The sequence below is a fragment of the Larus michahellis genome, chromosome 4 (assembly GCF_964199755.1).
Source record: "Larus michahellis chromosome 4, bLarMic1.1, whole genome shotgun sequence".
In the NCBI taxonomy this organism is placed as follows: Eukaryota; Metazoa; Chordata; class Aves; order Charadriiformes; family Laridae; genus Larus; species Larus michahellis.
The window spans coordinates 92440497-92467157 of NC_133899.1; the positions used below are offsets into that span (position 1 = coordinate 92440497).

At 64.7% G+C, this 26661-nt stretch overlaps 3 protein-coding genes and 1 non-coding gene across 6 annotated transcripts; 1 reads left to right on the forward strand and 3 right to left on the reverse strand.

The window, feature by feature from the left end:
- The first annotated feature begins 264 nt into the window (after positions 1–264).
- On the forward strand, positions 265–5360 carry CABP4 (calcium binding protein 4). The gene is made up of 6 exons (XM_074586832.1): positions 265–513; positions 1869–1899; positions 3261–3404; positions 3502–3611; positions 5085–5232; positions 5332–5360. Exons 1-6 carry the CDS (start codon positions 265–267, stop codon positions 5358–5360), a joined length of 711 nt encoding a protein of 236 aa, XP_074442933.1.
- Positions 5361–5848: 488 nt separating this feature from the next.
- TRNAV-UAC (transfer RNA valine (anticodon UAC)) lies at positions 5849–5921 on the reverse strand. Its single transcript has one exon. It is a non-coding gene; the product is annotated as a tRNA-Val (tRNA).
- Positions 5922–7652: 1731 nt separating this feature from the next.
- On the reverse strand, positions 7653–14437 carry OSBP (oxysterol binding protein). Its single transcript, XM_074586467.1, has 14 exons — positions 14127–14437; positions 13221–13429; positions 11723–11970; positions 11431–11629; positions 10189–10291; positions 10043–10097; positions 9734–9865; positions 9406–9651; positions 9207–9327; positions 8957–9060; positions 8752–8847; positions 8486–8667; positions 8077–8297; positions 7653–7943 (listed from the first exon to the last, which is right to left on the reverse strand). The coding sequence occupies exons 1-14, from the start codon at positions 14432–14434 to the stop codon at positions 7801–7803; spliced, it is 2367 nt and encodes a 788-aa protein (XP_074442568.1). The 5' UTR covers positions 14435–14437; the 3' UTR covers positions 7653–7800.
- Positions 14438–15090: 653 nt separating this feature from the next.
- PATL1 (PAT1 homolog 1, processing body mRNA decay factor) lies at positions 15091–26125 on the reverse strand. Of its 3 annotated transcripts, none has more exons than XM_074586469.1 (19): positions 26006–26125; positions 25574–25685; positions 25271–25482; positions 25116–25190; positions 24166–24360; positions 23961–24062; positions 23520–23609; positions 23133–23344; positions 22970–23059; positions 22609–22792; positions 20901–21024; positions 20696–20793; positions 20532–20591; positions 19850–19998; positions 18848–19007; positions 18003–18158; positions 17197–17288; positions 16281–16430; positions 15091–16116 (listed from the first exon to the last, which is right to left on the reverse strand). In XM_074586469.1, the coding sequence occupies exons 1-19, from the start codon at positions 26018–26020 to the stop codon at positions 16095–16097; spliced, it is 2298 nt and encodes a 765-aa protein (XP_074442570.1). In that variant the 5' UTR covers positions 26021–26125; the 3' UTR covers positions 15091–16094. The 3 variants fall into 3 exon arrangements, with proteins under 3 accessions (XP_074442570.1, XP_074442571.1, XP_074442569.1); XM_074586470.1 differs by having other exon boundaries at positions 23967–24062; positions 25116–25193; XM_074586468.1 differs by having other exon boundaries at positions 25116–25193.
- Between the last annotated feature and the right edge of the window lie 536 nt (positions 26126–26661).

Here is a 26661-nt window from a genome sequence, read left to right on the forward strand (position 1 = left end):
GGTGGCTGGGGGTGCCGTGGCCGTGTGGCTCTGCCCCGGCGCGAGGCCACGGCCGGTGACGGGCGCCCGGTTGCCGTTTCCTCCCGCTAATCGCCGCTAATTGGCTTTGCCCTGCCGGGGGCCAGGGAGCCCACGGGGGAGCGGCCGGGGGGGGGGGCGCGGGGGGGGCCACGTCGGGGCGTAAGAGGATTTTCCGGGTCCTTCTTAAGGCTCGGCCACCGCAGGGTCCCGCTCCCTACCCGCTGCCCACCCACCCCCGGCCCCATGCCACGCTCCCGGGGGGACAAGGGGGCCCCCAAGGACACGGACACCCCGGGGAAAGGGAAAAGGGGGGAGGGGGAGGAGAAAACCCCCAAAACCCCCGAGGACGGTGGCCCCCCGGCTACTAAAAGCCCAGGCTCTGAGTCCCGGCAAGGCGGCCACGGGCAGAAGAACGGCAAGAAGGGGCCTGGGGACCCCCACGCCGCGGCCACCAAGACCTACTCCCCCTTCCTCAACACCGTCTTCGGCAAGGTGGGGACAACCGGGCAGGGGACGGGGACAGGGTCGGGGGGGGGGACACTGGGGACAGAGGGGTCGTGGGGATGAAGGTGGGGAGGGGAGGCTCTGGGACCCAGGGGGTGGAGGGGACAATGTGGCACTGGGGACAGGGACCCTGGGGAAGGAGGGGACAGGGTGAGGGACACTCTGGGACCCCGGGGAAGGAGGGGACATGGGGCACTGGGGACGGGGATGGGGTGTGGGGGGACATTGGGAACGGAGGGGACGTGGGGACGAAGGCAGGGAGGCTCTGGGACCTGGGGGATGGAGGGGACAATGTGGCACTGGGGACAGGGGCCCTGGGGAAGGAGGGGACAGGGTGAGGGACACTCTGGGACCCTGGGGAAGGAGGGGACATTGGGCATTGGGGACAGGGACCCTGGGGATGGAGGTGACATGGGTCACCGGGCACAGGGTCGGGGACAGGGTCGGGGACAGGGTCGGGGACAGGGTCAGGGACAGTCTGGGACCCCGGGGATGGAGGGGACATGGGGCACAAGGGACAGGGTCAGGGATGTTCTGGGACCCCGGGGATGGAGGGGACATGGGGCACAAGGGACAGGGTCAGGGATGTTCTGGGACCCCAGGGATGGAGGGGACATGGGGCACTGGGGACAGGGACCCCGGGGATGGAGGGGACATGGAGGTGCTGGGGAAGGTCCTGGGGATGTCCTGCAACATGTGTTGGAGGGGACACGGGGCACTGGGGACAGGGTCAGGGACACTCTGGGACCCTGGAGATGGAGGGGACACAGGGCATTGGGGGTGGTGTTGGGGACACTCCAGGACCCTGGGAATGGGGGGGGACACGGAGGCGCCGGGGATGGGATTGGGGATGCTCTGGGACCATGGAGACGGGGACATTGGGGACGGGACTGGGGACATTCCGGGATGGGAATGGGGACACTCCGGGACCCTGGGGATGGAGGGGACATGGGGGCACGGGGGATGGTGTTGGGGACACCCCGCAGCCTTGGGGGACACCCAAGGGGACAGCCTGGAATGGGGAACGCGAGCCCCCCGCCCTCGGCAGCACCCATGGGTGCCGGGGGGCAAACCGGGGGTCCCGGGCTTGGGGGGGGCCCAGGGTGGGTGGCAGGAGAGGGGACACGGGGGCCGGGGCAGGGCAGGGCTTTGCTTCCAATCCCTTTAATCCCTCCCGCCGGAGTTAATTTTGGCCCACGCTTAACGAAGGTGACACCGCGGTCTGCTGGGGTGGGGAGGGGGGGGCGCGTTGGGGCTGAGCCGGGGCTGATTCTGTGTCCCCCCCCACCCCCCGGTGTGTGTGTGTGTGTGTGTGCGTGTGTGTGTGTGTGCGCCTGGCCCAGGAGCGGGAGCTGTCACCAGAGGAGCTGGACGGTGAGCAATGGGGGGACAGGGGGGGCATGGGGGCGCTGGGGTGGGCTGGGGGCATGGGGGGCACGTGCCAGGGAGGGGTCTGCCATGGGGTGCAGTGCCATGGGGACACGTTGTCATGGAGGGGTCTGCCATGGGGTGCAGAGCCATGGGGACACGTTGTCATGGAGGGGTCTCCCATGGGGTGCAGTGCCATGGGGACATGTTGTCATGGAGGGGTCTCCCATGGGGTGCAGTGCCATGGGGACACGTTGTCATGGAGGGGTCTCCCATGGGGTGCAGTGCCATGGGGACATGTTGTCATGGAGGGGTCTCCCATGGGGTGCAGTGCCATGGGGTGCAGTGCCATGGGGACACGTTGTCATGGAGGGGTCTCCCATGGGGTGCAGTGCCATGGGGTGCAGTGCCATGGGGACATGTTGTCATGGAGGGGTCTGCCATGGGGTACAGTGCCACGGGGACACATGCCATGGAAGGATCTGCCATGGGGTGCAGTGCCATAGGGACACCTGCTATCGAGGAATCTGCCATGGGGACATGTGCCGTGGAGGGACCTGCCATGGGGCACAGAGCCATGGGGACACGTTGCCATGGAGGGGTCTCCCATGGGGTGCAGTGCCATGGGGACACATTGTCATGGAAGGCTCTGCCATGGGGTGCAGTGCCATGGGGACACATTGTCATGGAGGGGTCTCCCATGGGGCGCAGAGCCATGGGGACACCTGCCATGGAAGGATCTGCCATGGAGTGCAGTGCCATGGGGACACATTGTCATGGAGGGGTCTCCCATGGGGCACAGTGCCACGGGGAAACATTGTCATGGAGGGATCTGCCATGGGGTGCAGTGCCATGGGGACACGTTGTCATGGAGGGCTCTGCCATGGGGTACAGTGCCACGGGGACATGTGCCATGGAAGGATCTGCCATGGGGTGCAGTGCCATGGGGACACGTGCCATGGAAGGATCTGCCATGGGGTGCAGTGCCATGGGGACACATTGTCATGGAGGGGTCTGCCATGGGATGCAGTGCCATGGGGTGCAGTGCCATGGGGACACGTTGTCATGGAGGGGTCTCCCATGGGGCACAGTGCCACAAGGACACATGCCATGGAGGGGTCTCCCATGGGGTGCAGTGCCATGGGGCACAGAGCCATGGGGACACCTGCCATGGAGGGGTCTGCCATGGGGCACAGAGCCATGGGGACATGTGCCATGGAGGACTCTGCCATGGGGCGCAGAGCCATGGGGCCACGTGCCACAGTACCGCATGCAGGGAGGGACCTGCCCGGGGGTGCCGCCGTGCCTGGGGGACCCCCACGCCTGACGGGGTGCGTGTCCCCGCGTGTCCCCGCGTGTCCGGGCAGAGCTGCTGGATGCCTTCAAGGAGTTTGACACGGACCAGGACGGGTACCTCAGCTACAAGGACCTGGGCGCCTGCATGCGCACCCTGGGGTACATGCCCACCGAGATGGAGCTCATCGAGATCTCCCAGCACATCAAGATGAGGAGTGAGCGTGGGGCCGGCTGCCGTGGGGCTGGGGAGGGGCCCGGAGGGGCAGGGGATGGGGCGTGGGGAGCTGAGGTTGTCCCTTTCCTCCCCCGCAGTGGGCGGCCGCGTGGACTTCGAGGACTTCGTGCAGATGATGGGGCCGAAGTTGCGGGAGGAGACGGCCCACATGGTGGGCGTGAGGGAGCTCAAGATCGCCTTCCGTGAGGTACGGCCGCTGCCATGGGGGACCACAGCCACGGGGGTGACCACTGGCATGGAGGGGACAGTGACCATGGAAAGGCCATGGGGAGAACATGACTATGGGGGTGACCACAGGCATGGAGGGGGACAATGACCATGGGAAGACCATGGGGAGACCATGACCATGGGGGGATGAATGGTGATCATGGGGGTGACCACAGGCATAGAGGGGAAAAATGACCATAGGAAAACCGTGGGGCGACCATGACCATGGAGGGATGGTGACGATGGGGGTCACCACAGGCATGGAGGGGACAGCGACCAAGGAAGACTATGGGGAGAACATGACCATGGGGGAATGATGACCATGGGGTTGACCACAGGCATGGAGGGGGACAATGACCATGGGAAGACCATGCTGAGACCATGACCATGGGGTGGTGGTGACCATGGGGGTGACCACAGGTATAAAGGGGGACAATGACCATGGGAACACTGTGTGGTAATGATGGCCACAGGGGTGGCCACTGATGTGACCACAGCCACAATGGTGACCACAGGCATGGAGAGGACAGCAACCCAGGAAAGACCACGGGGGGACAATGACCATGGGGTTGACCACAGGCATGATGGGGACCAGTGACCATGGGAAGACCATGACCATGGGGGAATGGTGACCATGGGGGTGACCAAGGACATGGAGGAGACAGTGACCATGGGAAGACCATGGGGGAACAGTGACCACGGGAGTGACCATGGGTATGGAGGGGGATGATGACCATAGGAAGACCATGGGGTGACCATGGCCACAGGGAAATGGTGACCATGGGGGTGACCACAAGCGTGTAGGGGACAGTGAACATGGGAAGACCATGGGGAGACCATGACCACAGGGAAATGGTGACCATGGGCATGGAGTGGATGGTGACCATGGGAAGACCATGGGGTGACATTGATCATGGGGGGACATCAGACCATGGGGGTGACCACAGGCATGGAGGGGATGATGACCATGGGAAGACCATGGGGTGACCGTGACCACAGTGAAATGGTGACCATGAGCGAGCAGGGGACAGTGACCATGGGAAGACCATGGTGGGGGACAGTAGACCATGGGATTCACCACAGGCATAGAAGGGATGATGACCATGGGGTGATAGTGACCATGGGAGTGACCACAGGCATGGAGGGGATGATGACCACGGGAAGACCATGGGGTCACCATGACCATGGGGAAATGGTGACCATGGGGATGACCAAGAGCATGTAGGGGACAGTGACCATGGGAAGACTATGGGGGGACGGTAGACCATGGGGTTGACCACAGGCATGAAGGGGATGATGACCATGGGGTGACGGTGACCATGGGAGTGACCACAGGTATGGAGGGGATGATGACCACGGGAAGACCATGGGGAAATGGTGACCATGGCCGTGGCGGGAGGGAGGGTGGTGGGGCCGGTGGGGAAGGTGACCCCCCCCCCCGCGGGTGCCGCAGTTCGACGTGAACGGGGACGGGGAGATCAGCAGCGCGGAGATGCGGGAGGCCATCGCAGCGCTGCTGGGGGAGCAGCTGAAGGCGCAGGAGGTGGACGAGATCCTGCAGGACGTGGACCTCAACGGGGATGGGCACGTGGACTTCGATGGTGAGGCGCCCCCCCCCCCCCCCAACATCAGGTGGCCGGGGGGGGCTGCGAAGCGTGGCCCGGTTGGGTCCCCTCACGCCCCTCTCCCTCGCCCCGCAGAGTTCGTTATGATGCTGTCATCCCGGTAACGAAGCTTTGGGGCAGGAGGGGACCCCCCCACACACATGGGGAACCCCCCCCCCCGATCCTTGCCCAGCTGACCTGCCCAACCTCTCTGCCACCATTAGGCTTCAGAGTGAACGGCTGGAGCCGAGCCCGCATCTGGGAGTGGGGCAGACATGAGGCCCCCAACAGCCCCCCCGCCCTCCCCAGGGGGTGGCGGCAGGGCCGGGGGGGGGCAATAAATCCAATAAATCCTCAATCAGAGCTGGAGGGTGAGTGTCTCTTGGGGGACACAGGGTGACATGTGGGGAGGAGCCTGTCCCCAGCCCCCGCCCACCCCTCCAGGCTTAGGGGGGGTGGCTACAGGCAGGGTTTGGGGTCACGTGGTTCCAACCCCCGCTCTGCTATTGGCTGGACGATCCGCCAATTAATCCACAGCCCAATTAATCAAGGGGGAGGGAATATCAGCATAAAGGTCCTCCCCCCCCCCCGCAAAAACCCAACTGGAGGGTTGTGGCTTCACTGGGGCTCGAACCCAGGACCTTCTGCGTGTAAAGCAGACGTGATCACCGCTACACCATGGAGCCACCCCGGGAGGGGGGCTGGGGGGGGGGCTCTGTGGCGCAAGGGGGAGCGCCTTGGACTTTTACCGACGGCCGGCACCAAAGTTCACGGGTTCGAGCCCCACCGGAGCCGCTGCCATGGTGGTCGTGGGGGGAACCACACTACACATGAAACCCCCAGGACCAGTTTGGGGTGGGGGTGGGGGAAACAAGCCCCAAGGGCTGGGGGATCACCCCCAAAATATGTGGGGTCACGCCTTGGAGTTAACGCCCCGCCATGGATGAGTGTCCCCATGGGTCCAACCCCCATTTCCGGTAGCCCATGGCTCCCTTTTCTTGCAGGGAGGGGGTGTGGGGGGAGGAACAACTGTCCCAGGGACCCCCAAGACTGCCCCAAGGGCCCACGGGAGGTGGCTGGGGTACACAGAGGGTCCCTCGGTGTGGCCAGGGCCCCAGCGATGGGGACAATGAGCCGTGTCCCCTGGGGAAGGGGGCCGGGGGGGCTAGGGTGGCACCTGGGCCCCCCACCAGGGACGTGGCGGGGGGGTGTCACAATGGCAGCTGGGCACCCGTGGTGGCATCAGGGACACATATTGAGGTGCCCACGGCACCCCAACACCCAGGAGGATGAGGAAGGTCAGGGACCATGTGCCCACCCCCCCGCCTTCCTCCCCCAGACCCCCCCCCGGAAGCTCAGCTGGCAAAGCATCAGACTTCTAATCTGAGGGTCTGGGGCTCTTGGGTGCTGCCACCCCCCCTTTTCTGGGGTGCAGGGAGCCCTGGGGGGGATCAAGTGGTCCCTCAGCTCCCCCCAGAGTCCCGGTAGTAAAGGGGGGGGGGGGACACACCACGATCAGCCCCCCCCCACACACACACAGAGCAGGCACAGGCAGGCTGGGGCATTCACAGATTTTAATTTAAGTTGTTTTCCTGGAGGGGGGGGGGGGGTGTTGGAGAGGAGAGGGGGGGAAAAAAAAAAAAAAAAAAAAAGGCATCATACGCCCCCACTTTTCAGTTTTGGGGGTGCAGAGACACACACCCCCCCCCACCCCGTCTCCCCCCACAGCGTATCTCCCTGGCCCCTGTAGTGTTTGGGGATGCGGGGGCCCCGCTGCCCCCCGGGGATGGGTGGGAGAGACGCACACCCCCCCCCCCCCCCCCCGCCCCCCAAGTCCTCGGACCATCCCCTGCCCTAAACAACCTCTGGGGAAGGCACCTGGAGGGGGGGGCCCTGCGGCCGGGGGGGCGGGCTGTGGCTGGGGGACACCCCAGGGAGGCTGGGTGACCCCCCCAGGGGGTTCCACGGGGGGGGCAGAAGGGGACCCCCCCACTCGCTCTCTACATATATATAATATACACCTATAGAACAGGCTGTGGGGCGGAGTCTGCCCCCCCCCCCCCGCCCCCCACCGCCGTGAGCACCCCAATGCCTGGGCGGGTGGGTGTGGGAGGTGGGGGGGGGGGGGGGGGGGAGGTGGGGGGCCAAGAAGAACCAAAAAAATGGGGAGGGGGAAGAGACCAAGGCCAGCCTCGGGCTCGCCCCGCTGCGCCCCCCGCCCCGGGGCAGAGCCGGCCCCTGCCCTCCCCGGGGGGGGGGCGCTGCGAAGTGGATGGGATGAAGGAGACACCACCCCCCCCACCCCCCCAACTTCTGAGCGGGTTTTTTGGGGCGGGGGGGTGGAGGGTGGGGGGGTGGGGCCGGTTCCCGCTCCCCGCTCCGGCATCAAAGTCAGTTTGGATGGGCTAAGGCAACCCCGGCAGGCGAGCGCGGCCGACGGGACGGGCGGTTAAGACAGACGGACAGACAGACGGGGGCTCCCCCCCCCCACCCCAGCGTGTGTGTGTGTGTGTTTGTGTGTGTGTGTGTGTGTGTGTGTCCCACCCCCCCCTTGACTCCGCCGGCTCAGAAAATGTCCGGGCACAAGGTCCAGTCCTGCTTCTCTTTGCTCTCCCAGTAGCCGCCCTTGTAGACGTGCGCCAGCTCCTGGGTGACAGGGTCCTTCTTGCGCTCGAACCACAGCGGCTTGTAGGGGTCGTAGGGGGTGCCTGGGGCAGGATTGGGTGGGGGGGGGGGGCGAACGACAAGGATGGGTGGGGGGGGGATGAGAGCCGTAGGGCCAAAGCAGGGAAGGGGAGTGGGGGGGGTGGTTTGGGGGCCGTTTGTCCCCTTTTTCCTTACCGTCCTCGGTGGCCCTGGCGGCTTCGGCTTCCCGTCTCTTGCGGGAGATGCGTTGTTTCTCCTCCAGGCGTTGTTTTTCGGCGTTGGCCTCGTCCCAGCGGCCGTTCTCCATCAGGCGCTGGTCGGGGCGCCAACGGCTGTCGGTGGGCGCCGTGCCGCTCTCCGGGGCGTTGAGCGTCAACGCCAGCTCCGAAAAGTAGTACATGTTCTCCGCGTACTTCCTACACACCGGGGAGGGGGCAAAAAACCAAAACAAAACAAAACAAAAAAAAAAAAAGACCCTCACAGTCTCTCCACCGACAGGATTCACACCCAGCCCCCTCTCTCCTGCCCTTCGCCGGGGGTTGGGAACCACACACCCCCCCCTCCAAGCTCTGGGGATGCTTTGTCCCATTGTCCCCCTCCTCACGGGAGCGGGTTCCTCTTCCACAGCAGCACCCGGCTGTCCTCGGCCTCGTGGGCTCTCTGCCGTCCTTCCGCTCCGTTGTCCCCAGCGCCCTGCGTCACCTTGTAGCAGTCCATCTTCTCGTCCCAGGTGCCCAGCAGGACAAAATGCACCTTCCCCGCGGGGTCTGTCACCTCCCCCGTGACCTGAGGGGGAGAGGGGACAGGCTCGACGAGGAGCTACGAGCACCCCAGGGCGTCCCAACGCTGTCCCTCCCCCGTGCCCCTTACCTTCCTGGCCACGTCCCGCGAGAAATAGCTGTAAGGAACGAACTTGAGGTTGCACTTGTCGCCCGTCTTGTGGTTGACGATCTCGATTTCACCCGACTGCGGAGGGGAGGTGGGGGACGGTCACATCCAGCCCCCCACGGCCCTTTCCCTGGCACCGGAGGGGAAACTGAGGCACGGGAGCCCCGTCCCCGGGATTTCACCCCACCTGGTCTATCCAGAGCTTGCCCACGATGATGTTGTGTACGGTGGTGGTGACTTTTTTCCACGTGTAGTGGTTGCCGGAAGAGTGGAAGACGCAGTGGATGGTACCTGAGGAGGGAAAGTTGCGCTGGGAACGCTCCCCTGGATCCTGCCCGACCCACGGAGACCTTCGTGGACCCCAAATCCGCCCCACTCCTCGGCTCCGCGCAGCCGTCCTTCCCTTCCCCACGCCTCTACCCGCCCGCGGCGCTCACCCAGAGGCATGATGGAGAGGTATTTGCCCCGAAATTTGCTGGTGATTTTAATTTCCTGGCGAAGCGTCCAGCCGTGCTTGGAGTCGGCGTGGTGGGCAGCGGCCGGGGGGTGGTGGCTCACCTGGCCGGGAGAGGGGACAACTCAGCGCCGGCCGCCCCGAGGGGGTCGGCGAGGCCGGAGGAGCGGGGCCGACGGTACCTGCTCGCAGAGGGAACGGTAACCGTTCTCCTCCAGGCGATCCAGCTCAAAAGTCTCCCCCAGGAGGGGGTTGAAGGGTTTGCTGGTGCGGAAGACGGTGGTGGAGTAGGACGAGACGGTGAAGGCGGCCACGTAGCACAACTGCTCCAGCGAACTCTCGCATTTGGCCGCCCGGTCGAGCAGCTCGTGGTACTCCAGGTCCTCGGTCAGGCGCTGGAGCATGGACAGGGGCTCGTTGAAGTTCACCTAGAAGGAAGAGAGACGTAAGAGGGGGTGGGGGGGGGTCCGGGGTACCTGGCACCCCCCCGCCAGCTGCGTCCCCGCTCACCGGCATGGGGATCTTGGACAACTCCTTCCCGATGCAGTTTTTCATGATGCTCCAGAGGTTGAGGCTGTAGTTGGGTTTGTAGGGGATGCGGGTTCTCTTCTCCTTCTTGGTGTCTTCTACCTGGTGCTTGTACTGGGCGGGGGTGAGAGAAGGGCTGCTGGGACGCCGCTGGGGACCCCCGATCCCTCCGCAGGACTGGGGCACCCCCGAACCAGCCTCGCAGCCCCCCCACCCACCCACCCCGCCGCCAGCCCTGTTCTTCCCGGAGCCAGCTCGGCACATGATGCCAGCAGAAAGTCGCCGTCCTACCTGCTCGTCCAGGCTGATGTCGCTGCTGGTGCCGCTGATGTTGCTGCCGGTGCGTCTTTTTGGGGGGGGGGGGGGAAAGAAGGGCAGAGTCAGTCCCGAGCGGGGTTTGGGGGGCAGGAAAGCAGCCCCCGCGCCCCGACACTCACTTGTGGCCCATGCTCTCCGGCATGGTGATGATCTCCGGGGCGTCGAAGAACTCGTTGTCGTCGTCTTCGTCGCTCAGGTCTCCTTTCGCCGGGCAGCACGGATCTGGGGAGGGGAGAGGGCGGTCGAGGCAGATTCCTCCCGGTTTCCCCCAGCGAGGCACTTGGGAGGGTCTCCCGTCACCGCCAGCCAGGCGAGGGGCCACACACCACCCCTGTCACACCGAGGGGTGGCAGCCAAGGCTTCGGAGGAGCAGGGACAGAGCCAGAAGGTTTCATGGGCGGTGGGACAGCACGCCGCCTGCTGCAGGTGCCACGGCCGCTCGGCAGCGGGGAACAGACCGGCCAGACCTATCCCTCGGGGTCGGTGACACCAAGGACACCGAGCCTGGCTCGGGAAAAGGACGGGAAGCAGCTGGGGGTTACACCATCCAGAGGGATCTGGACGGGCTCAAGAAGCGGGCCTGTGTGAACCTCATGATGTTCAACAAGGCCAAGTGCAAGGGTTGGGGCAACCCCCAGTATCCATCCAGGCCGGGGGATGAGGGGATGGAGAGCAGCCCTGAGGAGAAGGACTTGGGGGTGTTGGTGGATGAGAAGCTCAACAAGAGCTGGCAACGTCCGACGGTAGCCCAGAACCCCCCACACCCTGGGCTGCATCCCCAGCAGCGTGGGCAGGGGGGCGAGGGGGGGGGATTCTGCCCCTCTGCTCCGCTCTGGGAGACCCCCCTGCAGTGCTGCCCCCAGCGCTGGGGCACCAACAGCAGAAGGACACAGAGGTGTTGGAGCGGGGCCAGAGGAGGCCCCGGAGATGCTGGGAGGGCTGGAGCCCCTCTGCTGGGAGGACAGGCTGAGAGAGCTGGGGGGGTTCAGCCTGGAGAAGAGAAGGCTCCGGGGAGACCTTCCAGCCCCTTCCAGGCCCTCAAGGGGCTCCAGGAAAGCTGGGGAGGGACTCTGGATCAGGGAGGGGAGCCATGGGACGAGGGGGAAGGGTTTTCCACTGAAAGAGGGGAGATTTGGATGAGATATTGGGAAGAAACTCTTGGCTGTGAGGGTGGTGAGCCCCTGGCCCAGGTTGCCCAGAGAAGCTGTGGCTGCCCCATCCCTGGAGGGGTTCAAGGCCAGGTTGGACGGGGCTTGGAGCAACCTGGGCTGGTGGGAGGTGTCCCTGCCCAGGGCAGGGGGTGGCACTGGGTGGCCTTTAAGGTCCCATCCGACCTAAACCATTCTACAGCTCTACGATACCTTTGGCAGAGCCGCCGGTGCCGGGCGCGCTGGCGGGCAAGACGGTGGCCCCACGGAAGGCCCTCTCCAGGTGGTTGTGCTGCTTGGCCAGCTGCTCCAGCGTCTCCTCCAGCCGGATGCGCTGATCCCGTTCGTGCTGCAGCGATTTCTGCCACTTCTTGCTGTGGGTCTGGGCCAGCATCAGAAAATCCCGACAGGCCTGCGGGGAAACGCTGCCCCATCAGTGCACGGTCCCTGGGGGGTGTCAAAACCCCTCGGCGGACTTCCCCTGCGGCATGGGGTGCGGACTCACGTTGATCATGGCGTTGGAGGTGATGCGGAAGAGGGTGGCTCGTTCGTTCACCTGCTTGATCTTCTCGGTGCTCTCGGCCGGCAGGCGGAGGGTCTCCAGCTCGCTGAGAGAGCGCTGCAGGGCCGTGCCGTGCTTGGCGATGAGGTCGTTGCAGGTGCTCAGATCCTCCACTTTGCTGGACAGGGTGCGCAGCGTGCTCTGCAGTTCCGTCTTGTCCGTCTGCGACACCGACTCGTCACCGGAGTCATCTGCCAGCGGGAAGGGACGTTCGCGTAACCCCCTGGGGGTCTCCCTCCTCCCAGGAGATGGGGAAGAAGGAGAAGCTGCGTGCTGGGAGCAGCGGGAGCAACCTGCCCCCTGAGCCACACCAGGCTCTGACCACGGGGTTGCCAGGACGGGCGCAGCAGGAGCCCCCCCCAAAAACTCCCTGAAGGCTGGGAGCCGCACATGGAGCGCTCCCGGCCACCGCCACGGCAGCCTGGACGGCGACGCCACGGCCGCGGCGTGGCAGCTCGGAGCAGATGGCCGATTTTGCTGGCACGGCACAGGAGAGGTCACGCTAGCGAGGACGCGTGTGCCAGGCTGCTGGTGGCTCCTCAGCGGGGAAGCCGGCTCTGCGCCGGCACGGCCGCAGCGGCCAGGACAGCGCTTCCGAGCTCGCACGCAGACGGCCACGGCCACCCCTCCAAAACCCCGCTCGGTGAGCGGCTGCCAGCGCCCCCGGGCCACCCGTTTCCAAGCCGGGTGTTCACGCAGCCGTGTCTCCGCACGGCCGGGTCCCGCTGCCAGCGTCGCCTGCTCTGCTGGATGCGTTGCGGGGGATGATTTAGGTCCGTAACTGGGGGAGCACCCGGCAAACGGGAAGGAGCTGGGATTCACTGGGGAAGGGAGAGCAGCAGGCACTGCCGAGGAAGCCCGAAGCCACATTGAAGAGACTCCGTAGTTGTCATCGTCCCCCCAACCGCCACCGCAAGCACCAGGCTCGCTCGCTTGTCTTGAAACGAAGACAATTCCCGGGGGATTTGGGATGTTTGCCCGTGAGGAAGAGGATGGGAGCCCTCATCCCAGCAAAGCACCAAGCCCTCGCTCCTACATCACCGGGAGCTTCCGAAACCCCTAAGCACGAGGTGACGCACAGTGACCGCGCCGTGCAGCATCCCGCGCCCTTATACTTTTGTTTTCTGCGCCGTAATCGCCTGGTTTGGGGAGTTTGGGAAAGCCCAGCGCAGGGCACCGGGATACCCGAGCCGTCAGAAGGAAAGCCGCGTTACTCCAAAGCAGAGCGCAGCACCGCGACCGGGAATGAGGGACGGACAGGGAAAAGCAGCGAGCGAAGGGGAAAAACACGTGGGATCGCTTTCTACGGAGCGGCAAAACAGCCCCTGGGTTGAAGGAAAGGGACCCATATGGGGCGTAGCAGGGGGTTGACACGTTCTCCCTGGCTCCGGGGGGATTCGGGGACACACACTGTGATGGCACGCTGGCGGCAGGGCCATACCTGATTCCTCCAGCATCTTGACGGCTTTGGCCTTGGCCAGCTCCAGGGCGGTGACCCAACGTTGCCGCTCCACCTCCGAGCTGGCCTTCAGGTGGTAGGTCTGGGCCCCGCCGTTGGAGATGATGAAGTTGCAGGAATCCTCCACCGTGATGTTGGCCGTGGCCAGGTTGATGGTGCCGCGGCAAGTGTGCCGCATCTCCGCCTTGGATCTGCGCGGGGGAGGGCAGGACGAGAGGACGCTGAGGGGCTTGGCGGAAAGAAGTGACCCGTAGCCCAGCCCCGGTGGTAGCCAACCCTTGGGGGGGGGGGGGGGGGAGGTTGGCATTCCCCACCCCGCAGGCTGGGCTATTAATAGGGCAGCGGCTCCAGCCCCCGGGTGGTTTTGCCAAGCAGCCGGCGTGGGGTTTCACCGCCAGCGCCGGAACGGGGCCAAAGCTGGCAACGCCGCACCGGGGAGGGGAGGGCTCCGCAGCCCCCGGGGGCTCAGCAGCCCCCGGGAGAGGCCTCGGGGGACCCACCGTGCTCCCCCCCGCCCCGGTGCCTCCCGCATCCCGGCACGGAGGGTGAAGTCCCCGGCGCCGTGCGAGGCCGTGCCAGCCTGGCACACCCCGTCCACGTCAGCGAGCCCGGGAGGGAGAGAAGGAGGGAGCCGCCCGGGACACCCCCAGCACGACCCGGTGGACGGTGTCCCCCCCCCACCCCTCCGCCGCCGAGCTGTAACCGGAGCCGGCAGCTGCCTGCGGGCTCCGGTTCCCCCATAAATAATTGAGGACCGGCCCCACGATCGGGCTCAGGTGTCCGTTCCCCTCGCCTACCGAGCCACCCACAGGGGAACGGGCCCTCGGGTGCTGGCCGGAGGGGGGAAACACCGAGACCCGGCGGCGGGGGCCCTTCCCCGGTGCGTACCGGTAGTAGCTGAGGAGGCCGTTGCTGAGCACGAACCAGCGGCGCTGGTAGCCTTTGATGTAGTTGGTCCATTTGAAGAGCCAGCCCTCCCGCGCCGAACCGGACCCGGCGCCGCCCGACCCGGAACCGCCGCCCCCCGCCGCCGCCGCCGCCGCTGCGCCCGCCCCCGGGCCTGGCCCGGCCCCGCCTCCCGCCGCCGGCGAGGGCAGGGCAGGGGCCGAACCGGGGGCCGCGGGCAGCGCCATGGGGCCGGGCAGCGCCGCCGGCCCGGGGCCCACTGCCGCCGCCGCCGTGCGGAGCTCCGCCATCGCCGCCGCCGCCGCCGCCCCGCCGCGCTGCCGTCACCCGCCCCGCCCCCGGCCGCGCCCCATTGGCGGAGGCGGCCCCAGCGCGCACCGCCCCGGCCAGCGGATTGGTGGCGCCGCCCGCGAGGGGCGGGGCCCGCGCTCCCGGTGGCTGCTGGCGGCGCTTGCGCCGAAGGGAGGGAAGCTGCGCGCCCCCCCCTCCCGCCTCCTCACTGGTCCGCTCGCCCGTCTGTCAGCGCCGCGCGCCAATCAGCGGAGGAGAGCGGAGGCGCGCGTCACTGCCGTCGCGGCGCGCCGGGCTGGGCGGGGCCTAGCGGCGGAGCGGTGACTCATCCCGTCGGGGTGGGCGGGACCTTCCCCCTGCTTGCGCTGCGATTGGCCACGACACCGTCCTGCCACCGGGGGAGGTGACCTCTGACCTTTGACCGGTGCCGGGGAGGGGACCGCTCCACCGCCCCAAGGCCTCAGGCTGGGCCCGGGCCCCGAGGGCCGGGACCTCCCCGGGGGAAAAGCGGGGGGAAAGGCAGGAAAGGGGAGGAAAAGGGGGCGGGGGGGAAAGCGGGGGGGGGGGAAAGGAGGGGGGGGAACCGAGGGCTTCTTGTCCGCTGCCCCCCCCCCGCCGCCCCAATGCCCTCAGAGAAGGAGAGGCCACGCTCGCGGCAGTATACAATTCATCTTTATTTACAATACCCTATAAAAATGTAAATTTAGAAACTTTATTCTCATTAACCAGAACCAAAAACTGATGGGGGGGGTGGGGGGCGGGGCGGAAGGAAGGAAAAAAGGAAAAAAAAAAAAAAGCACAAAGAAAAAAAAATAATAATAATAAATGAACTTTTCACTTGATCCGTCGGAGGAAAATGGGGGGGGGGGGGGGGTGGGGAGGGCGGGGGGGAGCAGCCGAGGGGAGCTGGTTAATGCCAGGGTTGTAAAATACCTACATGTGCAAATCTCTTTTGTTTTCTTTTTTTTTTTAAAAGCAAGAGGAAAAAAAAGAAAAAAAAGAAAAAAAAAAAAAAAGTAAAATTAATACCCACCCTCCCCCCCCACCCCATTCCCGAGGAGCAGAACAGCAGAATCCCCCACACCATCCCCCCCCCACACCCTCCGGCGGGGGATCGGGAGGAGAAGAGAATAACCAGGGTCGTCCCCGTCCCCCCCCCTGCCCCGACCCCGGCCCCGGAGAGCTCGGGACGAGGGAAGGAGCTGATGGCTGGGAAGACGAGGCGAGTGTGCAAACGAGGCGCGTGCGACACGCGTGTACCGGCGCTCACACGCGTGTGCGCGGGCTGGGGAGGGACCTCAGTGCTCGATGGGGAGCTGGGGAGGGAGGGAAGATGGGGGGGCGGGGGCCGGGGCCACCTTACAGCACCCCCCTGCCCCGACCCTTCCTTCCCGGCACCTCCTCAGTCGTGTGCGTGGAGGGAGGGGGGGGAGAAGCAGCCGTTGTGGGGGACGCGGAGGGAAATGGGGGGGTTTTCGGGAGCAGCAGGGAGAGGCAGCACTTTGGGGGGGGGAGGGGGGGGGGAGGGAGCAGCCAAATTATCCCCCCCCCCCGCCCCAGTCAGGATTGCGAGGCGGGAGGACGGCGGGTGGGAGCCCCTCCATCCATCCATCCATCCCTCTGAACACTCCGGTGCCGATGAGGAACGGCGGAGATCTCCTACCGGATCCCGTGCACTAAGCTGGCAGCAGCGGAAAACAACGGTTGGGGGGGGTCAGAGGAGCCGTGGGGGGCGTAAAAGCGACTCCCCCCACCCCAGGGCTGCTCTGCCCCACGCTGTCCTGCCCACGGCATCCCCCCTTTGCCCCTTTACGGTCCCCTCTCTTCTGGAGGGGTGACACTCACTGCAATTTTGTCTCCAGCAGGTTCAGCTTCTGCTGGTCGACGTAGCGAGAGAAGAGGGAGATCAGGTTGGAGGGGGTGGACACCGGCTTGGCCAAGGCCGCCTGAGGGATCCGCAGGAGCTCCCGGGTCGCCATGAGCATCAGCTCCGTCCTGCCGGAGAGGGGCAGAGGAGAAGGGAGGAGTGAGAGCCGCTGGGGGGGCTGGGGGTCCTCCAACTCAGAAAGGTTCGGGTTGGGTTGGAAGGGACCTTAAAGGCCACCCAGTGCCACCCCCTGCCCTGGGCAGGGACACCTCCCACCAGCCCAGGCTGCTCCCAGCCCCGTCCAACCTGGCCTTGAACCCCTCCAGGGATGGGGCAGCCACAGCTTCCCTGGGCAACCTGGGCCAGGGGCTCACCACCCTCACAGCCAAGAATTTCTCCCTCTGATCTCATCCAAATCTCCCCTCTTGCAGTGGAAAACCCTTCCCCCTCGTCCCACGGCTCCCCTCCCTGATCCAGAGTCCCTCCCCAGCTTTCCTGGAGCCCCTTGAGGGCCTGGAAGGGGCTGGAAGGTCTCCCTGGAGCCTTCTCTTCTCCAGGCTGAACCCCCCCAGCTCTCTCAGCCTGTCCTCCCAGCAGAGGGGCTCCAGCCCTCCCAGCATCTCCGGGGCCCTCCCTTGTGCTACACGCGCCTCCCGGCATTTTTTGTCACTGGAGCCAAGCAGGAGGTGCTGCCGCATCCTCGCACACCAGCCTCCCCACGCTGAAGGGTGCTGCTGCCGAGAGACTGCAATTAAACCTCCTCCTTCATCAACTCTGCCTCCGAGTCCTTCGGGACCCTGCACGGCGCAGCGTCCGACCCTGACGGCATCGATCCTGACAGCGTCCGACCCTGAGGGCCATTGGCCCAAGGCGCAGCGGAGAACGGGGACTCACCACTGGTTGTCCTGCATTAGCTCCGTGTTCGCGTCCGAGCTCTGCAATTCCTCCCCGCGGCTCAAGACCAAGTACAACAGGGACAGGCCGAACTGCGGGAAGAGAGGGAGGGTGTCGGGGAGGGCGCTGGGAGCCTCCTGGGGAGGAGATGTCCTGCCGGTGCTGTCACAAGCCATCGCTGGCCTCCCGAGGGCTGTCACACCCCGCGAGGAAACGCCTGCTGCAGGGGACGGGCAGGACAGGGCGGGCTTTTCTCCCACCGAGCATTTTTCGGCCGGGTCTGAGAATTCCCTCCACCTCCCAATCCTCCCGGGGGGATGATGGCACGAGCGGGACCACCCCCGGCTGCCTCCGTAGCCCCCCCAAAGAGGAAGAGGAGGCTGTTTATGGGCCTGGGTCACGGCAGGAATTGTGGACGGCTGCGTGAGTGACAAACCGCTCCTTGCCCAGCTCAGAGGGATGTCTTCACCAACCCACGGCAGAGAATGACCCTCCCACGCCGGATTTTAGGACAGGAGTCCGCAGCCTGGCGGGACAGACAAGGGAACTGGCTGCCAGCCTGCAGCAGAGTCCCAGGCCAGCTCAGACGGCTGATTAATTTGCCAGACGCCCTCATTGATCAGCAAAGGAAGGGTGAAAAAGCGCCAGGGGCTGGCAGCCGGTGGCTCCTGTGCCGTTCCTGCACCACGGCTGCATCCAGCTCTGCCTTCCAGCACCGAGAAGCTGCCGGGGAACTCGGTTTCCCAACTTTGGGGAGGGATGGGATGGTCCCACCTGCCCCGGGGAGCGGAAAAAGAGGGGAGCACCTTGTTTTGGAGCACAGCAGTGAGGTGGAGGTTGGTGGGCGCTGGCGCGGCGGCGCTCTGAGGTAGGTTCGTTAACTGCTGCACAAGGCTGGTGACCGTCCCCAAGGGAAGGTGGTAGAGAACGTGCGAGAAGGGCCTCAACAGGCAGGGCAGCACCTGCGGAGAGAGGAGCGGAGGAGTCGGGAGCTGCTGAAGCAGGGAGATGGGACTTCCCCAGGAGACGGACTTCCCCAGGGCCTCACGGACCCCAACAAGACGCTGCCTCGTGGCTACAACACAAACCAGCAGCACCTCAGCACCCCTCAAACACTCGGTGGGACTCGCCAACAGCATCCCCCCACAACAACACAGGCCCACTTTCCATTCAGCCAAGTCTTTTTCCTTCCTAAATCATCCTTTTTCTCAAAGCAAGCTGGGATTTATTTCGCAGAGGCCTGTATTTTTTGGTCCCTATATAGAAAAAAGATTGTGAAGGACGGCTAAGAGCACGTCCCTCGGAAGATGCTGGCCTCTGCCGCCCGTCTCTGGAAGATGGTGTCTCCCGTTGTCACCCGATGAGTCAGAGACGCTGGGCTCATTAAACAAAGGCACCATTTATCAGCAAACCTCCCCGTTTCCTTCCTGGCGAAGCTGGGTTGCGTCGTGCCAGCCGGCAAGCATGGGAGACGGGCCCTGCCAAGAGCTCCTGCAGCCTCCCCACACCTCCGGCAGCCTCCCAGGAGAGGCAGAAACAACTGTCCTTAAGACACACGATGCCGTTTGCCGTTTCCCCCCCGCCGTGGAGGAGAGGAGATCCAGCTCCAGACCCCGCGCCGATCCCCACCTCCCAGCCCCTGGAACCTCACCTCATCCTGAGCATCCTTCTTGATGAGGAAGGGCAGGTTCCTGGCCGTCGCCATGAGTACGTCGGCCGCTTGCTCAGGTGACAAGAAGGGGAGGATCCGGGCCACGAGGCGCTTCCCTTTCCGGATGCACATGATCTGCATGAAGTGGTCGTCGCTCGGCCTGGGCAGGAGAAGAGAAAGGTGCCAACCTTCAGCTGGGAGCGTCCCAGGGAATACGGGGTACTCCTGTGGGTACCCCACAGCCAGCCCTGCAGCGGCACCAGACAGAAAACACCCCCCTCCCCGCACCACCACATCCCTGGGGAGGGAAAAATAACCCAGAAATGACACTCCTAACCCTAACTTCTGCCTGTCTGATGGGCTGGGCAGCAGGGCAAGGCTCGGTTCCCCACGGGGTAGCAGAGAAGGAGCCACCGAGACCCTGTGTCCCTCCTTGCTGCTGAGGCTACAGGTCGGGCAAGAGGCGACAGACTTAAAAACAAGCACCCAGGGACGCGCCGGGGCGCAGAGCTCAGGGCGCACAGACACCCAGCGAGCGTGCAAGACAGGCGCTATTTGCAGCACCCGAGCCGCGGGGACGGAAGTTGATAGAGGATCATACCCAGAGCGAGGAAAAAGAAAAAAGAAAAAAAAAAAGAAAAAAAAAAAAAAGAAAAAAAAGGTTATTTCAGACCATAGTTCCCAACACCGCCCTGGAAGAGTCTGTCCAACTCTTCCTTGGGAAACAGATCCCTGGAAAGCCAGTTTATAGAATCATATAATGACAGAATAGAATTATAGAATGCTTAGGGTTGGAAGGGACCTTTAAAGGCCACGAGCAGGAACACCTTCCACTAGATCAGGTTGCTCAGAGCCCCGTCCAACCTGACCTTGACTGTTTCCAGGGATGGGGCATCTACAACCTCTCTGGGCAGCCTGGGCCAGTGTTTCAGCAGCTGCAAGCGCCCACGGACTCTCCGAGCTCCCGCCAGCCACCGAGTCGCAGATCGACGCTTTGCTCACCTCTCCTGCCCGGGCGCCTTCCCCCTCAGATTGTCATACATGTCACAGATCTTCTGCTTCCTCTCGTCCATCAGGGCTGGCCGCTCGCCTTCCAGGCTCAGGAGGTAGCGTCTCTCATAGTCCTCCACGTCTAGGAGGAGGCTGTACGTCTGCAGGAGAGATGGCAATCACAGCAGGGCACAGAGATCCGCAAGCCCTGATCCACAGAGATCCAGGACGTGCCCAACCCCAGCCAGGACCCTCCCGTCTCCTTTGCTGCTACAGGAACCACATATCCTGGCCCAGACCACGTCAAAGCCTCGCTGGTCCCAGTGCAGGAGCAGACTGGGCAGGGACTCTGTGACCCGCAAGCCTCCATCCTCTCGCACGGTGGCTGCGGAAAGCTGGGGCGTTACCACCTCATGGCTGTGAATCAGTTACGGACCCTGCAAAGCCCGTCCAGGCTGTTTTGGGGCAGGGTGAAGGCACGGCTGGGACCCGGCTCCGGCCTTTCTGCTCCAGGACCCCTCCTCTCCTGCAAGAAGGACCTCAGCCACTGTCAAGCGCTAGCTTGTCCCCAGCTACATGTCTAGAGGAGGTCATCGGTACCACACCGTGGTCTCCCTGGTCCTTCCTTCATCCCAGCCCACCTCGTGCCCCACCGCAGATCTCCGAGGGTGGCGGCGGTCCCCCTCGAACTCACCTTCTCGATCGTGACAAGGGTCTGGCGCCTCTTGTCTCGAACCTGCTTCTCCTTCGTCTCCTGCCGGAGAGGGAGAGCGGAGTCAGGGCTTGCGGGCAGCTCCCGCGCTGGCCCGAGCAGCAGCCGCAGAGCTGCATCGGAGGGGAGGCAGGGCCAGAACTCACGTCATCCTCACTGCGGGAGGTCACCACCGCGTCGATCATCTTCCGGGGGTTGTTCACGCTGGAGACAGTGAGTTTCCCAAGCGAGCCCTCAAACTGCACTGCAGGAAGGGGGGAGAAGGGAAGCAGAGGGAGTCAGTCCAGGCTTGACCTCACTTTCCTTCATCTCCGTCCCAGGTCCAGGCTGCGTGGAGAAAGAAGCGCTTACCTGGCTTGTAGGTGTGCTCCAGCTTAGCCACCTGAGGTGTGATGAGTTTAGTGCGTTCCTTCTTGGGACCATCACCTTGGACTTCCTCCGCTGCTGACAACTTCTCCAGCTTCTGGAAGTAATTCTGAGGCAGGGAGAGGAGAAGTTGAGACCCCCCGACAAACAGATGGCAAGGACTGATGCAACCGATCCCTCTCCCCAGCCCGTGCTCCATCCCTCAACCCATCACTTACTGGTCTTGCCAATGTCCGCAACAGCATTTTAAACCACTCTTCTTCCCCCAGTACATGGGGGGACGATTGCATCCTCCTCTTTACCATCCCTCCAGATTACAGAGGTCGAGGTTCCTCCTCAGCCCTCTCTTTCTCAATACAATGATGAAGCCACTCTCCCTGTGAGCTCCCCGGCTCCCAGTCCTTCCCAGCACACTCCAGTTAGCCTGCCTTTGCTTTGTTAACACCGTGCCCAGGCTGGGCAGCGCGTGGCTGGGGCCTCCCACACGGGTGCTCACGCGCTCTTTCCCATCCACCCCGGCCAACGTTCGCCTCTTTCGCAACGGCAGAGCTTTGTTGACTCACATCCCGGCTGCAGCCGCACCAGTTCCTCTCCTCTACTGGGGATCAGCTCACCCACAGCTCCCGGAAAACCTGTGTCAGCGCAATGTCTCCTGCCAGCCCCAGCTCTCCTGCCAGCTCCCACCGGAGCCCAGACAACCCGCAGCATGCGCTCGTCCCCGCTCCCACTGCGACTCTGTCCCACCGCCGAGGGGACCGGACTGCTCTGACCCATTTCACCGCACTGGTGACTGTTCTCCCCACTCTGCCCAGCGCTCACCGACTGCTCCGGGACCTTTCTAGGGTGCAGCTGGCTCCTCTGCACCCCCTCCATGAAGACCAAAGCTCCTGCGCAGCCGACGACCGCCCCAGACACACTTCCAGCCACCCCACAAGCCCCGTTGAAGCTCCCAAGCCAGGCATCCATCCTACGTAGCTCGAAACCCTCCGCGTATTTCGCTCACGTGATGTTGCCCTGTCTACCCTCAAACCCAGCTGAGCTTTAAACATCTACCACCATCGCCAAGAGCCCAGCCATCACCTCGCTTGGTCTGCTCCAAATCTGGCTCCTCCCAGCCCCGTCTGGTGCTCCCTATTCTTGAACTGGAAAAGAGCGGGAGCAGTCTCTCCCCATCCACCTTCTCCGGCCTCGCTCTTTGGACCCCACGGGCTTCACAACCCAACCCCCGTCAGACTAGAGTCCTCCTCACGCAGCCATTCCCTGCCCTGCGTTTTCCATTTAGCACCTTCCCCGTCTCCCATTCCGGGTGTTTTATTCTACCACTGTCACAGGCAGCTTCCCATACAGACAAGCTGCCCTCCTGTTGTCTTGGGCCTTCTGCTGCGCCCGCCGAATCCGTGCTGCCAGCGTCCCCCAGTGTCTCCTCACCCCTGGAGATCTCTCTCACCCAAGAACAGAAAGGCGGTTCTTCCCTTGCTAGGGATGCTCACCCCATCACTCTGCCTTCCTCCTCCAGCGCATTCCCCACAACCGGATCTAGAAACGCTTCCTCCGCTGCATCACTCCTGGCATCCCCTTCCCACCCAACACCCCTCGGCACAGCGGCCGCGCCAGGAAGACACCGGTCCCCTGGGAGCGTTGTGGCCACGGGACACGCAGCAGAGAGGGCTGGCTGCTTCCCCCTCCCCGGTACCTGGTAGTAATAGTCATCCAGGTAGGGATCAGTGCTCTGCAGCTGCATCATCTGGATTTTGGACACCCAGTCCTTCTCCCGCTGCAGCATGAGGTTAGCGTAGGGGTCTTTGCGTATCTGCTCCTGGTGGCTGCTCCGGTGGCCCCCTCGGTCCCCCACCGAGCCGTTGAGGCTCCGGTGCTGGCTGGCAGGAGGCAAGAAGGGCACCCGTGAGCACACAGGAGCTACAGGAAGGGACAGAGAGCGGTGCACAGGCTAGCCCCGGCAGCACAACCCCCCCGCAGTGGAGGGGCGATGCAATTCCCCCCCTCACTGCGCCAGGCAGCCCCTCTCCCGGCACCGGTGCAGGGCCAGCACTCACTTTCGGTTCTGCTGCTGTCGCTGGTGCAGGAGCCGGCGATGCTGGGGGTGCAGGTGGGTCGTGTCCGGTCGGAACATCTGGGGCTGTGGCCTGGGGACAGCGGGGAAGTCTCAGAGGTGGCCGCAGAGAGCGGGCAGGCGGACGGGAGATGGGTAGCACCTACCTCAGGCTCTGCAGGTGGGACCCAGGGCCCGGCGGGTGCTGCGGCTGAGAGGGAGGTGGAGCAGGGGGAGCCCCGAAGAAGGCACGAAACCCGCTGGCCGGAGACATCATCTGCCCGACTCTGCCCTGGAGCAGCTTGGGATTGACGGAGGGGAGGGGGCTCCCAACCAAGCCAGAGACCCGGGCAAACTGGCTGGGGGACATTCGGCCGGCCTGGCAGGACAAAGAGGGTGCCTGGAGTCAGCCGGGGGAAGATTTGGGGGCAAAGGGAAAGGCCCAGCATCTGGGATGGCCAGAAAGAGCCACGTAGAGCCACGCAAAGAGAAATGCGGGACCCTGACCATGGCGGGGCCAGGAAAGCGCAAGAAGGGACCAAAGAGGGCTTTACCTGGGCTCCTCCGAGCAGCTGCGCTCTCTGCAAGTGGGTGAGGACGGGAGAGACGCTGTGGGGGAATGGGTGGCCCAGGAGGGAGGAATTCTGGGGAAACAGAAGGGAAGAAGGACCACAGTCACAGCCTTGGCACAACTGATGGTGGGCAAACAGGGAGAGGGCGATGGTGCAAACCCCAGGAAGGTGCCCCGGGCAGGCTGGGAGCCAGGCCAGGCTCCAGGGAGCAGGGCTGAGCCGGCAGGATGGGGCAGACGGGCCGAGTTATGGAACTAGAGACAAGCCGCTGGCTTGCCGTGTGTGACAGCGAGGGACCCAGCACCATCAGGGCCTGGATTTGAAGACGGGAGGAGTGGAATGGGGTGGTGGCGGGTTCTGGGGGAGGCTGGAGGACCTCCCAGCAACGGGGTCTCAAAGAGGGGTGCAGAGGGGGCTGGGTACCGGTACATTGCAGAGCTGGTTGGGGGACATCCTCTCGCCGTAGGGAGCAGGGTAGCGCTGCTGCATGGTAGCTCGGATGTGGACAGGCTTCGGACATAGGATCTAGGAGGAGGGAAACAGCACAGTTACCCCCCCAGTCAACTCCTCAAGGAACCAGCCTGCACCCTCTGAGCCACGGGTGGCAAGCGGGGCTAGCGGGAGGTACCTGCTGGTTGAAGTTGGGCACAGCAGCCTGCTTGGGAGGGGTGCCGATGGGGACAGCCCGGACAGGGGGACTCCCGATGACAGGGGAGGATGAACGCCGGGGCAGCGCCCGCTCGGAGGGGTCCCGCTCTTCCTCTCGAGCCTGCGGGGGTCTCTGAGGCAGAGCATAGTCCAGCACGGACACCGACGGCATCTCCTGCAAGCAGAAGGGGAGAGAAAGATCCCTCCAGGACATCACTGACGGGGACAGGGACAACTGGCACTGTGCGTCCCAGGGACCTTCACACAGACAGCCACATCCTTCCTTCTGCCAGACCTCTTCTGCACCTCTCGACAGCCCCATGCAATGGCGGGGGCTCCTGGGGACCCCCAAGGCCTGCTCCATAGAGGCCCCCTCACTTCCAAGACACCCGTTTGCGGTGACAGCACTGCCCAAGCGTGGGGTGGGAACACTCCGTGTCACTGCCGTGCAGGCTGCACGCACACCCTCGCTTCCCAGCCCTCGTCAGCCCTGCAGAGCCGCACAGGGCTGGCCGCACAGCACGCTCCGCTTGCACTTAAAAGCCTGACTCTTAATTAAACCGCAACAAAAAAAAAAAATCCTCTGCCTTGAGGCACAGACATTCCCAAACTCTGACGGGAGTGCTGACATCTCTCAGACATCACCAGGGATCACAGATCAGAGATAACCCCAAAAAGCCGGCTCTCCAGCCTCTGATGGAGGACAAGGGACGATGTCTAAGAGGGTCTACAAATGAGCCAAACGGTGGCCACCCACACCCGGACAGAGGAAGGAGAACACCCCACTGTCCCAGGCTGATCTGGAGGTGCTCCCCAGCACGGATGAGCCTGTGGCGGTACAGCACATCTCGCCCCTCAATGCCCAGCCACACGGGTTTGGGGGATGTTAGGGACACCACAATGGCTGCCACCCGCACCCCAGCACCATACCTGAGTGAGAAGCGGCCCCCGGATGCGCCGCAGGACGGCCGAGCTGTCCCAGATGCTGGAATTCAGCCCTCCAGGCTGCTGGAAAACAGACAGGGAGTCAGCACAGCACTGCCAGGTCCGCGTCAGGCCAGCACCCACCCCTACCTGGCTCCCACCTGCACGGGGACCCTGGTTTGCACAGCTTGCATGATGGCGGGGTCCTCCAACTCGCTGTCGATGACCAGCCTGGTCAGCCGCTCCGCCAACGTATCCTCGGATTCACCCAGCAGATCCGCCTCCTCGCCGCCGGGCCCATCCTGCTCCCTGCTTGCCACCGGCTTGTCCTCCAGCTCCGCCAACCGCTCGTGTGCCTCCTGCCAGTCGTCGTCTGCGTAGGGACCCGCCGTCAGGGGTAGGGATGGGGAAGGGGCACGGAGGGGGTGGTCGTGGGGAGGCAGGGGGGAGAGTTCTCAGCTCACCGACAGCCCCAGCTCCAAAAGTGTCATCGTTGAACTGGTCGATATCTTCATCTTCCTCCCCCAGGGCCTGGAAAGCGTCTTCATCCTCATCCAGCGGGCAGTCCTCCAGGGACTGGGGAGAGTGAGAGGAGGGGAAGTGGGGGGAGGAGAGAAGGGGGGTGAGGTCAACACCGGCCTCACACCACACGCTTCCCCCCACCCCTCCCGTGAGCCACACTGGCCTCCCCCCTCCACCACAGCCCCCTTCTCCCACAGGCCGCGGCCTACTCAAGCGCTCGGGGTGGGGTGGGGGGGAGGCCGCGGGCCGGGGTGGGGAGGGGAGGGGGGTGCGTCGGGCCGGGAACCGGCCCGACGCACCCCCCTCCCCTCCCCACCCCGGCCCGCGGCCTCCCCCCTCCCCGTAGCCCCCAGATCCCCCCCCTCCCCGTTCACCTGGTACCGGAACATGGCGGCGGCGGCGGCGCCCACCGCCCGCAGGCTCCGCGCGGCCCGCTCCGGCCCCGGGCCCCGCCGCGCATGCGCCGGCGCAGGCGCATGACGTCACCCCCACGCCCCCTCCCCTTCCCACGGCGCATGCGCAGAGGGAAGGCGCGCGGTGGAGGGCGTGGCTAACACAAGCCACGCCCCCCGCATGGCGCGCAAGGGCTCGCCCCCCCCCCCCCCCCCCCCCCCCCCCCGGCTGCTCTTAAAGGGGCAGCGGCACGTTATATTCCGCGCGGGCGACGCGGCGCGCACGTCGGAACAGGCGACATATGTGTCCCCACAGACGTGCCCTCAGCGTTGTCCCCCCATGCCGGTGGTGTCCCCAGACGCGTCCCTGGCTCTGTCACCCAGCCGTGTCCCCCAGCTGTCACCCCATCCAGAGCCATGTCCCCCCAGATGTGTCCCCCAGGAGTGTCCCCTGTCCCCAGCTGTGTCCCCAGCTGTGTCCCCTACCCACAGCCATGTCCCCCCAGCTGTGTCCCCACCCATGTCCCCTGTCCATAGCCCTGTCCCCCAGCCGTGTCCCCCCATGACCCATAGTCAATGTCACCCAGCCACGTCCCCTATTCCCAGCCGTGTCCCCCAGCTGTGACCTCTGTCCCCAG

What these genes read in the sequence shown, in the direction of transcription:
- CABP4 (XM_074586832.1), top strand. Translation starts at nt 265, where the DNA reads ATGCCACGCTCCCGGGGGGACAAGGGGGCCCCCAAGGACACGGACACC. An exon ending in TCAAGATCGCCTTCCGTGAG is followed by an intron (nt 3,612 to 5,084) that starts GTACGGCCGCTG and finishes CGGGTGCCGCAG; the next exon opens with TTCGACGTGAACGGGGACGG. An exon ending in TGGGCACGTGGACTTCGATG is followed by an intron (nt 5,233 to 5,331) that starts GTGAGGCGCCCC and finishes CTCGCCCCGCAG; the next exon opens with AGTTCGTTATGATGCTGTCA.
- OSBP (XM_074586467.1), bottom strand. Translation starts at nt 14,434, where the DNA reads ATGGCGGAGCTCCGCACGGCGGCGGCGGCAGTGGGCCCCGGGCCGGCG. An exon ending in CCGGAGAGCATGGGCCACAA is followed by an intron (nt 10,098 to 10,188) that starts GTGAGTGTCGGG and finishes CCCCCCAAAAAG; the next exon opens with ACGCACCGGCAGCAACATCA. An exon ending in CGCCAGGGCCACCGAGGACG is followed by an intron (nt 7,944 to 8,076) that starts GTAAGGAAAAAG and finishes ATCCTGCCCCAG; the next exon opens with GCACCCCCTACGACCCCTAC.
- PATL1 (XM_074586468.1), bottom strand. An exon ending in AAGGCGCCCGGGCAGGAGAG is followed by an intron (nt 19,008 to 19,849) that starts GTGAGCAAAGCG and finishes TCTCCTGCCCAG; the next exon opens with GCCGAGCGACGACCACTTCA. An exon ending in CTGCTGTGCTCCAAAACAAG is followed by an intron (nt 17,289 to 18,002) that starts GTGCTCCCCTCT and finishes CTCTTCCCGCAG; the next exon opens with TTCGGCCTGTCCCTGTTGTA.